Here is a 12,615-nt window from a genome sequence, read left to right as displayed (position 1 = left end):
AGTTCTAATTATCGGGCAAAGGCCAATTTTAGGATCAAAATAACGAAAGTTTGGGCCCACAGAAATGCATGGGCACTGACTAGGACCATCGGCCGGGATAGAATTAACTGAAAAATCTTAATTAACTGGAGTTGCAATAGCGGAAGCCTGCTGTATTACGTTTTAATGCTTAATTTTGAGACACATACTTTCTTTTTTTTTTAACCAAGGTTGCAAGAGGCCCTGATGAAGCTCCAGCAGCAACAGCAAAATGCCTTGCGGCAGTGGTTGACTGAGACAGAAGACAGGATAAGCAGGTTTGGCCCAGTTGGACCTGACTTAGAAACAGCAAGACAGCAAATGGAGCAGCACAAGGTGAGATCATCAGTGTTGATTCACAACATAAAAGAAAAACATCCAAGAATTCTTTCATTTTCTAACAAACATGTATTGAAACCATCATACCGCATGATTATAGATGCACTTTCAAACCTTTCTACAATGAATACTGCTCCAGGAAACTGTCCACTGGTATGAATTTCTTTCACCTACCAATACACAAACACTTTTATCCTGACCAATGCCTTTTCACATGGGATGTTGCCTGCACGCAGTTTTTCTCATGCAGCAACACATTTTTATGTGCTAACAGGAAAATTAAAAATCATTGTCTCAAGCTTTTACGCACATAGTAACATAAACACCTCAGTAATGTTACTAAAGCTAATCCAAAATGACTAATATCGAGCAAGCATTGGATGCCCTTTCTGTAGATTGCAATACTTTGCGACTCCAAGAAGGCAGGCACTGTTGGTGATGATAATTATTTAGGATTGTAGAGAGGATCTGAATGTTTCTATTCAATTGTCCATTTGTGCAGAAGGTGAATTAGCAGCTGCTGATGTGCTTATTGAAATTAGCTGAAGTGAAGCTGAAATGCTGGCATGAACGCTAAGAAGAGCAGAGTGACAATATGAAATACATTTGTGAGGATGATGAGTTATGGGTTGAAGGCAACAGGCAAAATATCCTAACTGAACCTGCTATGCCCCACATACTTGACATTTTTGTTGTAAAAAGAAACAATTTGGCATACTTAGTAATTATGTGTTCATTTTCTCAGACTACAAGAATTTCAAAACACTGCTATTTAAAAAGAGAAAACAGTTAACAGGTAACACTGACCTGCATGAGTAGAGCTTATGTGCCTGCTTTTTGCAGATTTCATGGCAGTGAAATCCAGATGATGACAAGATTTTTTTCTCCATGCAACTGCAAATGGTGGTGTGATGTGTTCCAGCTGTAGAGCTTCCATTTTTTGTATTATGCACTAGAAATTTTTGTAAGCACATTTTGTACATAATGGGCTGTTAAATTTTGGTTTATTGCATTGTATTTGTCACTTCCTTTCTACTGGTTAAGTATGTGCGAATTATTATTCATTGTTGCCTTCTCTAGCTGCTGATACTTGATTTTGTTAACATTGCGATACTTTCCACTTTTTCTTGCCATATTCTGTTTGACATTCTGTTTGAATTCTTTTGGTTTGTAATGTAATTGCTGGTTACGCAGGTTGCTTTTTGTATACCTTGTTGAAAGGAAGTCCTTCTGAATGGTTTTGCTTTGGTACCTCCCATGTGTGTGTCTGCTTTTTCTTATCCCAAATAACAAATAAACTTCACATTTGATGTGCTCTACACCATCATAATGTAAATTATGCAAAAATGCCAACTTGTATTGATAATTTATTTATTTATTCTATTGCACTGCATTAATCGTTTAGAATGTGTGCATATCTAGTATACGATTTATCATGCCAGTGTTCTTTAATTTTACAGCAACTGCAAGATGACATAGAGAAAGAACAGGAAGTTGTGAACTCCCTGTCGAACATGGTTGTTGTTGTCGACGAGTCCAGCGCAGACAATGGTGCGTTTTGTTCCTATCTTCAAATTAAAAAAAATATCTTGAATAGCTATACATATCAGTGTCAGATTATGTGGCCAATATTTTTCGTTGGTACTGCCATAGTGTAAAAGTTTCAGTAATATTTCTTAAAGTAACAACTCTGATTTGTATCACATTTCCAAATATTGCACTCAAAGATTGCCCTCTATGACCATAACTTTGGTTACGGTCATAGTGGTCATAGAACTGCTTTTGGTTTCAGGTCTTTGTCAAGCAGGCACCTTAATACCTTTTGTTGCCAATATACAGTGAAACCTCAAATAAGGTGCACAACAAATTATGAAATATAATGAAGTAAATCTAAAATGTTTCTTGCTGATATCGGCATGTAGCAAATGTTATGCTTATAGCAAATAATAGATATAAGGAAGGCATTTTTTTGCTGGATGTCACTTCATTATCACCTCTAATGCATGCATCCTTTCTTAATGCAAAAGACATTATTCTTGAAGTACAATTGATTTCTTTTAACTATGCAGTTAGACATTAAATGGCAATTGAGCCTGCCTATGTGCTGCTAGTATAAGGATATTATGCACTGATCTGCGTAGCAGGAAACAAATGAAATTGATTGGTAGGATAATGTGAACATTGGTTAGGCATTCGCTAATAGTGGATGATAGCACCACCATATATTGACACAGTGTGCACTAATAAGTGAGTGTTAATTTAGTAATCAATTTTTGCCCTCTTAGTTTCATCTAGCTTGTCTGCCGTTGCTGCATTTTTGGAGTGGTGTGATGACATATGAAAGAGCAATTTTTTTTACCTGTGCATGCAGCTTTTACAGCACTGGAGGACGAGCTGTTGGCTCTGGGTGAGCGCTGGTCGGCGGTGTGTAGCTGGGTGGAAAATTACGGGGCCCAGCTGGAGGCTCTGATTAATGCACTGCAGATGTTGAGCATGGAGGAGCCACGGCTACAGCAGTGGTTGCTCATGCAAGAGGCTCAGCTGTGCCGCATGGAGAAGACCGACGCTACAAGGGCTTCAGTCCAGGAAGTGCTGGACATGGTCAAGTGCCTGCAGGTGCGTGCCTTAACACTGAATGCCCCACAGGGAAGAATATTGCTTGCTTGCTTGATTGATTGATTCATTGATTGACCTATGGTCGTTTGATTGATTGACCAAATAATTGATTATCGAAGTGACTGATTGATTGGTTGAGTCATGTTGATTGATTGACTGATTCATTAAAGGATTGACTGACTTATGATTGATTAATTCGATTAACCATTGAAACACAACAGAAAGGGCATGAGGGAGGCTGTACTGGAGAGCTTCAAGTTAATTATGACCATCTGGGATTTTTTAAGGGGCACCCAATGCTCAGTATATTAAGCTTCTTGCATTCTGCTCCCATTGGAATATGGCTGCCGCTGCTGGCAATCAAGCCCGTGATTTCTTGCTCAGATGCAGAACACCGTAGCCATTGAGCCACCATGCTGAGTCACAGGAAAAAGGAGTGGTGAAGGTAGATAACGTTGTTGAGCACCATGCGCTGTATGTGTGAGGGAAAGCTTGCAAGGGTCAGCCAATGATTGTGGCTCAATCTCTCGTGCACGAGGGAGGAAGGCGGGGCAGAAGTGCGTCGTATTCTGTTGCACGCGAGGCACAAAGGGGAGGCGATGGAGGGGGGAGAGAATTCTACTACAGTGGCTGCTGCTTACGGTGTGCCCACTCAAGCACCATATCTTGCAAGCAATCTGCGATGTGGACAAAGTGCGCACCCATGCAGACCTCATCTTCAAAGCGATCTGCGATATGGACAAAGTATGTGGAGTGCCGGTAGCTTCGTATGCGCTGTGCTTTTGACGTTTAGTTCGCATTTCATCGAGAGACAGCACTAAGGTCAATTCATTCGCTGCTACTGCCGGGCTTCTTCACTCCAGCATTTTGACAGTGAGTTTCGTGGTCATCAAGCGAGATGTGTTCTTGTTAACCTGTGTGCGCATGACACTGTGCTTGTAAATTAGTAAGTGATTCTTTGCAAGTTTATACGGCCGATAAAGCTAGTATCCTCACTTTGTATAGCTGTCTACTAATTTGCTATCGCAATCGATGCTTTGCCTTTCAGGTGAAACTGTGACTTTACTTTATTTCTTTTTTCAGACATAGTCTAAGAGGAGGCTAAGACAAAAGTTGCGCAATACCTGATGGAGTCTCGGCCCCCTTTACATAAACACGCAAGCAATTTAGTATTTAACTATTCTGGCAGATAGGTTATGCACACTTAGAAACAAATGCAAGAACATAACTTGCAACAGTTAGCAACTGTTTAGTACCAACCAATAAGTATTCACCAAGGTGTGAGAGCAATATATTAAGAATGTGCAATTTGCGCCACTTGACACTTACTTTAGAACTAAAAAAAAAATAATAATACAGCGAGCGGAATCAAATTTGTATGTATTTGTGCATACATATCTGCTGGAATAAACTCAAGAGTACACAAACAAAGTCGGTGTACATTCATGGAAGCATGCTATTATGTGAAGAACACCAGAAAGGTCACGAAAATGACAGCAAGCCAAAGCAAAGGATTAGTAGTGACTACACTATGGAATCTATGTTATTTGACTCTTGTTGAGCTTAATTAGTGGTGTAAAGGATTGCCATATAGAAAGGTGAAATTCCTGAGTGTGAAGTATGCATGGCGTAACACTCTCACATTACGCTCTGCGAAGGCGATACAGTAGATACACGTAGTGTCTTTATGAAGACTCATATTCCAGATCAGAATGGCTCGGGATCATTTGTGCGATTAACAATGATCACAACGATCTACAATGAATCATGGTGAAAATAATGGCATAAAATTTTCTTTTCATATTAAACAAAGTTATTCTTCATTCATTACTGTTTTCCCTATGCAGCTGGGCACTACTCTGTCATGCTCATTTCATAGATACACTGAATAGTGCAGTACCTTATTTGCAGATCCCAATGCAGTAAAGGCTTTTGTTTGCATTAGCTTATTGTACAATGACATCTCATTTAGTACAGTAAGCTTCCGTTAATTCGACATCGGTTAATTTAATCCCAGCTGAAGGTCCCAGACAGCTGGGGTCCATGCATGAGCCCAAACCTTCATTTAAACCCAAGCTTTTGTTTAATTTGAACTTGACCAGTCAGCACATACGTGCCTGACCCCTATGGTGACCCTATTAGCGACCTTTATAGTGGCATTGCGTCTGTCTCGGTGGAGCTTAGGAAACAGTGAATGTGTTAAACACACATCACTCCTGTCAAAAATAACTATTTTAGGCATGCTCTAGGAAGGTTTTCAAGCGATAACCATAGCTGACAATATCTGATTACATTATTTACTTAATTCTGACACAAAATTTGCTGTTTGTTTTTCTTTTTTCAAGAAAATGAGCCAGAAATTGCCTGCATGGCGCACAGACACCAAAACCGCCTTCGCGGTGTTCGTATGCTTTACTGCATAATATTTATGCATTGCGGCGAAGCTGACCTTGGGAAAACGGTCGCTGTTTCAGATGGCTTAGTGGGTGGTTTTCTGGGCCTGTTGGTGCATGATGACAGTGATGACGGATCCAGCAAATATAGATGCGAGCACATAGGAAAAAGAAACACACAGGACAGCTCTGTACCCATATATTAGACCTTTGTTCATTTTTCTTGCTAAGCAGTAAGGTGCACTTTGGATTTCTACTTTGTTTAGGAGCTTTAATGTAATTTCTACATTAGTTTTCTACTTTCGACACACAGAAAATGGGCGCGCATTTGATTCGGGCTTGTGTTTGAATTGGGCAAATACTGCCAAATGAATGAGTGGTGTGTTTTAGCGTTTTTTCTGCATCTTGTTTAATTCGACCCATCAGATAATTCAAACCACTTTCATCATGGAATTAGTGTAAGTTGACTGTTTAAGCAAAGTTAGTTTTATGCATTGTACATGGTTGCACTTGTAATTGTCTTTTCCAGGTCTTGGAGAAAGATTTAGACTTTCACAACAAACGGCTTGATCACATATCAAATGAAATCCAGAAAGCCATCAAGACCCTTAACAAGGGATCACTAGCTGCGACAGAGCTGTCTCGCAAGCAGGAGCAACTAACGCATCGTTGGGATGCACTGCTCCAGAAGATGGAAAACTTGAGTAGAAAGGTAAAATCATTTAAACATTTTTCTTTATTGATTTTATGTTCATGTGCAACTTTTGGTATATTTCTCACAGCTTGATGCACGTTTATACACCTTATTGTGTTATTGTCCAGCAAGAAAATTGCACTAGGTGGGTTTCGTTGAAGCTGTGTACTGCTACAACAAACTGGACTCATATTTGCAATGCTTGCACAGTTGTTATAATAAAGGTAAATGCAGATGGAAGAAAAGAAAAGAAGAGCTGGTGGGTGTTTTTATAGCCAACTTACGGCCCCGAAATAACGGTGGAGGTGTCAAAGGCATGGTTGTATCAGCCTGCATTTTCTGCCTGCCACAAACAGTGGGCTTCAACATGACTTGCAGATGCACTGGATCCACATTCTGAACATTGCATGCAGGTTGCACTAAAAGCAGGGCTGAAGGCACAGCTGTAGCATATCATCATGCTGTCGGTTGTCTTTATTATGCTGGTTCTGTCAGAGCAATGAGGGATCTCAAATTTGATCTTACTGTCAGTTCCATTGATGAGAGCCTAGCAAGTACTTTCATTTTATTTAACTTGGCCTTCCACGACAGTCTGTTAGCAAACTAATTAAATACAGGGTAGATCTTATGTTAATGTTAGGTGGGAACTATGCAGAGAATGGGGCAAGCAAGAACAGAAAATGCAAGTGCAGACTAGCAAGACATTTATTGGGAAAATATATGCAAGATGAAGGTTCTCGGATACAGAAAAACAAGCTTGCCCTAGCTGGAATGTCGTTATTGAGCAAAACAGTGTTAATAAGGTAACTGATAACAGAAACAAGGAAATTCTTATGCTGCCACAAGACCTAACTCTATCAGTACGGCTAGGTTATTTGGGTCGTTAGTGAACCTTTTTGAGTGTGAGAAGTAATTGTTGGAGTGGCACACATTCGCATTTAAGTAATTTCCTTAAAAATCCACTCACTAGATTTGGTGTTTGCAAACAGATAATTGCGGCGCGTAAATCACATAGTGACAGTCATATTTGCAAGGTAATACACTGGTGTATGCTGCAAAAACAGCTGAATATTCAAACAACAGCCTATGCACTCTTCTGCTTGAAGGAACCACAGGGGCACTTGGGTGAATGACATCGCACAATAACATTTCTGCAACGGATGCGCTGTGCCTGCATCTCATAAATAACTTGCAGCAGCGTGAACAACTCGGGGATTCCCATGAATTGCATAGCACACAAAACAGCCTCTGGAGGTTCACTGCCCAGCAAGAAAAATGGGGAGGAAGGCAAAATCTAGGAGGACTAGGTGCCGCCTCCTTTTGTGTCTTTTGTTTTTGGCGGAGGCAGGGCATGATTTTCCATTTTTGTTGGAGGTGGAGGAGCAGGAGGGCACCCGACCTGTTGGCACCTCATGGGGGTTATGGGGGTAAGGAGAAATTATACGGTGGGTGGGGGAGGGGGGAGGGGTAATAGGCTGCTCCCTGCTCTTTCCCTTTTTGAGAGCCCATGGTCCTTGGAAGGCACCAGAGGAATGTCACGTGGAGGTGCTGTGAGAGAGCATTTGCTTGGGGAGGTCTACTTGCCTCCTTACATGCTATATCATTTGCTTCTGTCTTGGCTACTGCTGAAGCCTTAAATGTTTGTGTGATAGAACCCTCCTGGAACACCCTGGACAGCCCCTTTACAACTTGCTAGTGTAGCATAACCAAAATTTATGGTGGGGCTTTTCCTCTTCTTTCTTTTCATCCCTTAAACCTCTTATCGCTGCATAGGGTAGCAAATTGGATGTGCATTTGGCTTACCTCTCAACCTTTCCCATCCCTCTTTCTCCTATGGCGAAGCTTGGTGACAGGCCCTTTAAAAATGTCTGGGTAAATTTCTTGAAGTTCCCCTTGCCTTTCCTTAGAATCCGTTTAGAAATTGCATATTGTTCCTTTCTTTTAGCTGGCCAAGTGCAGTACTGAGCAGAAAGTGAAAGCAGAAGCTGAGGAAAAGGCCTTTACGTACAGCCTCTTCAAGAAGGAATCGTACGGCAATTCTCCAAGGACTGCTTTGGGAAGAGAGGTGTGGACCTTGACTTATTGTGTTCTTTCATGTCACTTTGTTACCTTGAAAGCACCATTAAGGAGTGTATTACATAAGAGGTAGAGGTAAAATAGAATGCTGCATTCACAAGTCTTTAAGCACAAGGTTGTCTATATATCAAGAACAGGAATTAACATTGGAAATACTTAAGCTATAGTGTGAGGCGTGATTTTTGGAATGGCACTCCATTGTGTGCACATGAATAATTTGCGTGTTGTGTTGATTGGCACTGCAGTATTCCAGTAAAGGTGGTGTGGCATTGTACTCAAAAGTTTATGTTAGCTAAAAATTACTGCCTTAAATGGCAAAGCAAACCACAGCTACTCAGGCACGGATGGCACAGCTGACCAATTTCACATTTTACATTAATTTTCTTTTAAATGCCTCTTATGAGATATGATTGACAAATCAACTTTCAGGGACTATGTATCATGTTGTTAGGGTTGCGCTTGCACTCTTCATAACTAGCAAAGTGCTCTTTTGTGTTCTCTTGTTATCTTAGCCCCTGTCTGACTTTGGAGCCAAGAAGCGGCGTCTGGACAGCTGGAAAGTGAAGGAATGGCAGAGAGCCCTGGAAAACGTCACAGCCTGGCTCGAGAAAGTCGAGAATCAACTGGGGATCGATCCCGATCGACCGCTTTCACAAGAGCAGCTGAAGGCACTCTTGGAGCGCATGAGTGTTGACGAACTGCAAGTGCTTACTGAGGTAAGCATGAGCTTGCTTATATTTTCATTTCATTTCATTTACTATATCCCTCAGGGCCAAGGGCATTACAGAGGGGGAGTGGTAAATACAAAAAAATGAAGAAGACAAATACAGTTGGTTACATGATTGTTTGAATGGCACCTGTATACACAATATTAGCTAAGGCTTCACGAAACTGTTCAAAATTAGTAAGGCCTACAACTCAGCAGGAAGATGGTTCCAGTCACGTGAGGTTCACGGCAGGAATGATTGAGAGAAACTTTTAGTGTTGCATGACAAAATGCCGACTTTGTACTGATGATCATTGCAATGGGATACATAGATTGGATGGGTGATGAGGTGATCTCGTAGAGTATGATGATGGTACAACTTGTGGAAGAGTTCAATATGAAACACTTTTCTGCGAGATGCCAATGATGGGAGGCAAAGATTAGATTTCATTGATAAGTAAAAAGCATTTTGATAAACAAAAAGTATTGTTGAAAGCACATATGTTAAAGGAAATAACCTTTGTTTTTTGCATGATTGTGTAGGTCAGTGATATGTGCCTGAAGTGCCCTGAATTGTAATGAAATTGTCAATAGACATTTCAGGTTTTCATTTGAATGGTCTATGTATGCTCTGGTTTTTGATAAAAGTCTGTTTTACACATGCTTCAGTTATAATTGACTCCTTTTTTTCTTTTTACAGTGAAGTTCTTTAATGTTTTCTGTGTATACATTTATATGGATTTCACTGTGTTGGTGGCCGCTGAGTGTTAAAGGCCTCAGTATAAGTTGTTAGCCCAAATGGCATAGATAACATGTGAATTTTGTGCCATACTTTAATGAGAGTACTTTGGAACCCTGGGATGTTTCCCTTTCCATATTGTTTGCTTTGTCATGATAGGCAGACATCATATTGTCACTAGCCTCTTCCTTACAGTCAACATAGTGCGACTCATTGCCATTATGCCATTCTCTTCATTTAGGATGTGGAACGACAAGTTGCCATGAACAAAGGAGAAGTAGCCCAGCTTGTTCAGCAAGGCAGAGATGTTGTGGAAGGCCTTGATGCAGGTGTGTCATTATCTATGTTCTGTACGGTCCCTGTACATTCACTGGTTTAGCTTCAGTGAATGTTCATCGCGTTGGTGCTTAGGTTCTCATTTCCTTTATTGTCCTCGTGTTTATCTTGTGCCTTTTGAGGCTCGAAAATTTTGGCAAATCACTGTCTTGCTTTTCCATGGCAGAGAGCCAGCTTTGCGAGCTGATCGCTCCTGGTTTTTAACACTATTCTACTCTTGGCCATCTGGTTGGCAGCCATCTTATTTGCTCTGCTCATCACTTGCATAGTTCTGATGTTCCCCTGCAGCCCTCTTCAACCTTTGTTCCACAGCTTTTTTTTCTGTCCCCTGCTGCATTGTGCATCACCAACTCTATCTTAGAAGGTTTAGGTAGCATGAACACCATGGCTCTTCGAGCGTGCATTGTGCTTGCTACAAACCTTGCACAAACCATGCAAATTAACCAATAGTTCAGTGGTTGGCACATGCCACTGCCAGCCAGTTTCCAGTAGGGCAATAGCGTAACTGATGAGGCCATTTGGTGTCACATCGTTTTTGTGAAGGAACGTCCAAACTCTGTAAACCCTATAGAAAGTGCTGGTAAATGTTAAATTTTCTGAAATTATTTACTAGAATACTCGTTTCTATGAGCCAGTTTTGATTTCGGTACGCAGGATGTCAGTATGTCATGATGTCATGATACAGCGGCTGGCTCTGTTGCTGCAGTTGGTGCTGTTGCTACATGCAAGTGCAGCCAGAAGACATCCGTGCAGCACTCTTGTCTGAGCAATCTTATCAGACCCAGTCTTATGTCTCTGTGACATCAGCAAATCTTGTTCAGTGTCATGACTTCATGATAATGTTGATGATGCCAGGGCAGCATTTTGAGATGAGCTTTAGTATCAAATTTAAATATCCTATAGATGTTTCCCAACCTTTATGCTCACTCAGTGTCAACACAGCATATGACAGAGTTAGTACTACTTCTTAAATAAGTGTCAGTATTCCTTTAAGCTGCCGCATTGGCTCGGGTTTGAAACCCAGTGGCTGTGTTAGGCAGTTTTCTTTTACTATTGTATTCTTCGCCATGGTGTCAGCTCTATGTGACTGTTAAGTCAGCAATGTGCCCCAGCCAATCTGCTGGTGCCTATTCCAGCCATACTACTATCAAAATATCTAATTTTCTGAGGCAACAGTGGCTCTCCACAATAAAATGAAGTAAAGATGAAGTTGTGGTCACAGACAAAGTAAAAGGAATGACAGAAAGTAGACATGTCTTGGAGCCCATACAGGTTCCAAAACATCCTTACTTGTTTTGTCTTTGATTTTACCAGTTAGTGCAACTTTACCTTCACCATTACCCTGATCAGATAAATTTTCATTGAAGCTACTTCTGCTACTTAAGCTACTTCCTTTCATGTCATTGAAAGGAAGTAGCTGTCCATAGATTGACAAGCACCAGATTAACCTCTTCAATTCGAAAATTTGAAATCCACCTTGAATATAGAATGAAACTACAAAGGATACCTGTACAGTTTTCTCAAAAGAAAGGCCTCACAGTTCAAGAAATTCATTCTGATTTGAGAATAGACTGTTCTGGAAAAGCATTGGTACTAGGTTCGAACCCCAGACCAGCATGAATTTTTCTTCAAATTTGAAGCTTTCGTTTTGAGAAAGCCATGTGGGTTTCCTTTGTAGCTTCAAGCTACAATCCAGATGAATGTCAATTTTTACTTTTCACAAATCTTTCTCCACCTTGTGGGCTTTCGCAGAAATGATTTGCCAGATTCAGGCCAACCATTTCGCTTTCCTCAGAGTAAATTTCTTGATGTCTGAGCAGTTGGGGAGCAGACCAAGGAGGTGCAGGGAGTATTGCGGGAAGTGGAGGTGCGCTGGCACGAGGTGCAGAACATGGTGCAGTCGCAGAGGGAGCATCTGGAAGGGCTGCATGCTTGCCGCGAGCTCCGGGCTGAAGGGGATGCACTTGAACGCCTGTTGGCCTCGCATCGGCGTTGGCTGGAAAACTCACAGACCACGGCTCGACAGCGGCGGGAGTCGGATGATGTGCGAAGACTGTTGGAGCAGTGCAAGGTAGGTGGCCACTGTTGTCAGCCAAAAGTAGTGCCGTGGTTCCAAATATTTTCGGTAATCCTACATCTCTTGTCATAGAAGGCAAGTAAATATAAGGCCTAACCATGCATAGAAATCAAACTCAACATTGCATGATCTGTGAAATTTTGATTGCCAAATTATACAGTTTATTTCCCAGTAATTTGAAACCTTTAATTCGAATTGATGAATAATTTGAACTGCTCTCTTGGTCCCGGCAAGGTCCTATGGATTTGAATAAATGAAAACTCCCCCATATTCGAAGTCCAAAAACCATGCAACGGTTATTTAGAACAAAGTCTCTTGGTCCCATGCACCGCTTTACAGACAAACTCGAGCCAAGGCGAAGGTTTGATGCTACTGTCGCATGCCATAAAAATGACAAGGAATGATACGCGGGAAGCCGAGATGGAACTGGAGCAAGCAAAGTAGCATGCGCCCTCCTTTCCCATCCATTTAAAAAGAGCAGGAAGGAGCCCCCAGCATGCACTTGATCATGTTATTGTGCCCCTTGTGTGTGTGCTTAGTCACGTTACCGTGCACTCACCTGTCTCCCACCCCTCCTCCTAGCGCATGTTTGAGCACATTACTGTGGCTGGTGCCCTCACC

General features: G+C 41.4%; 1 protein-coding gene across 10 annotated transcripts in view; it reads left to right on the top strand.

The window, feature by feature from the left end:
• Dys (Dystrophin) overlaps positions 1–12,615 on the top strand; it is a 532,460-nt gene that overhangs the window by 157,376 nt on the left and 362,469 nt on the right. For all 10 annotated transcript variants that reach the window (XM_075696880.1, XM_075696878.1, XM_075696876.1 and 7 more), the window contains 8 exons: positions 210–354; positions 1,818–1,908; positions 2,729–2,973; positions 5,896–6,078; positions 8,006–8,125; positions 8,649–8,852; positions 9,823–9,910; positions 11,738–11,988. In XM_075696880.1, coding sequence (XP_075552995.1) covers positions 210–354; positions 1,818–1,908; positions 2,729–2,973; positions 5,896–6,078; positions 8,006–8,125; positions 8,649–8,852; positions 9,823–9,910; positions 11,738–11,988 — 1,327 coding nt within the window. The remainder of the gene's footprint in view (positions 1–209; positions 355–1,817; positions 1,909–2,728; positions 2,974–5,895; positions 6,079–8,005; positions 8,126–8,648; positions 8,853–9,822; positions 9,911–11,737; positions 11,989–12,615) is intronic.

Source organism: Dermacentor variabilis, chromosome 6 (genome assembly GCF_050947875.1).
Source record: "Dermacentor variabilis isolate Ectoservices chromosome 6, ASM5094787v1, whole genome shotgun sequence".
Lineage (NCBI taxonomy): Eukaryota > Metazoa > Arthropoda > Arachnida > Ixodida > Ixodidae > Dermacentor > Dermacentor variabilis.
Note: the sequence above shows the minus strand (reverse complement) of the source record. Positions and strands in the feature narration are given on the sequence as shown.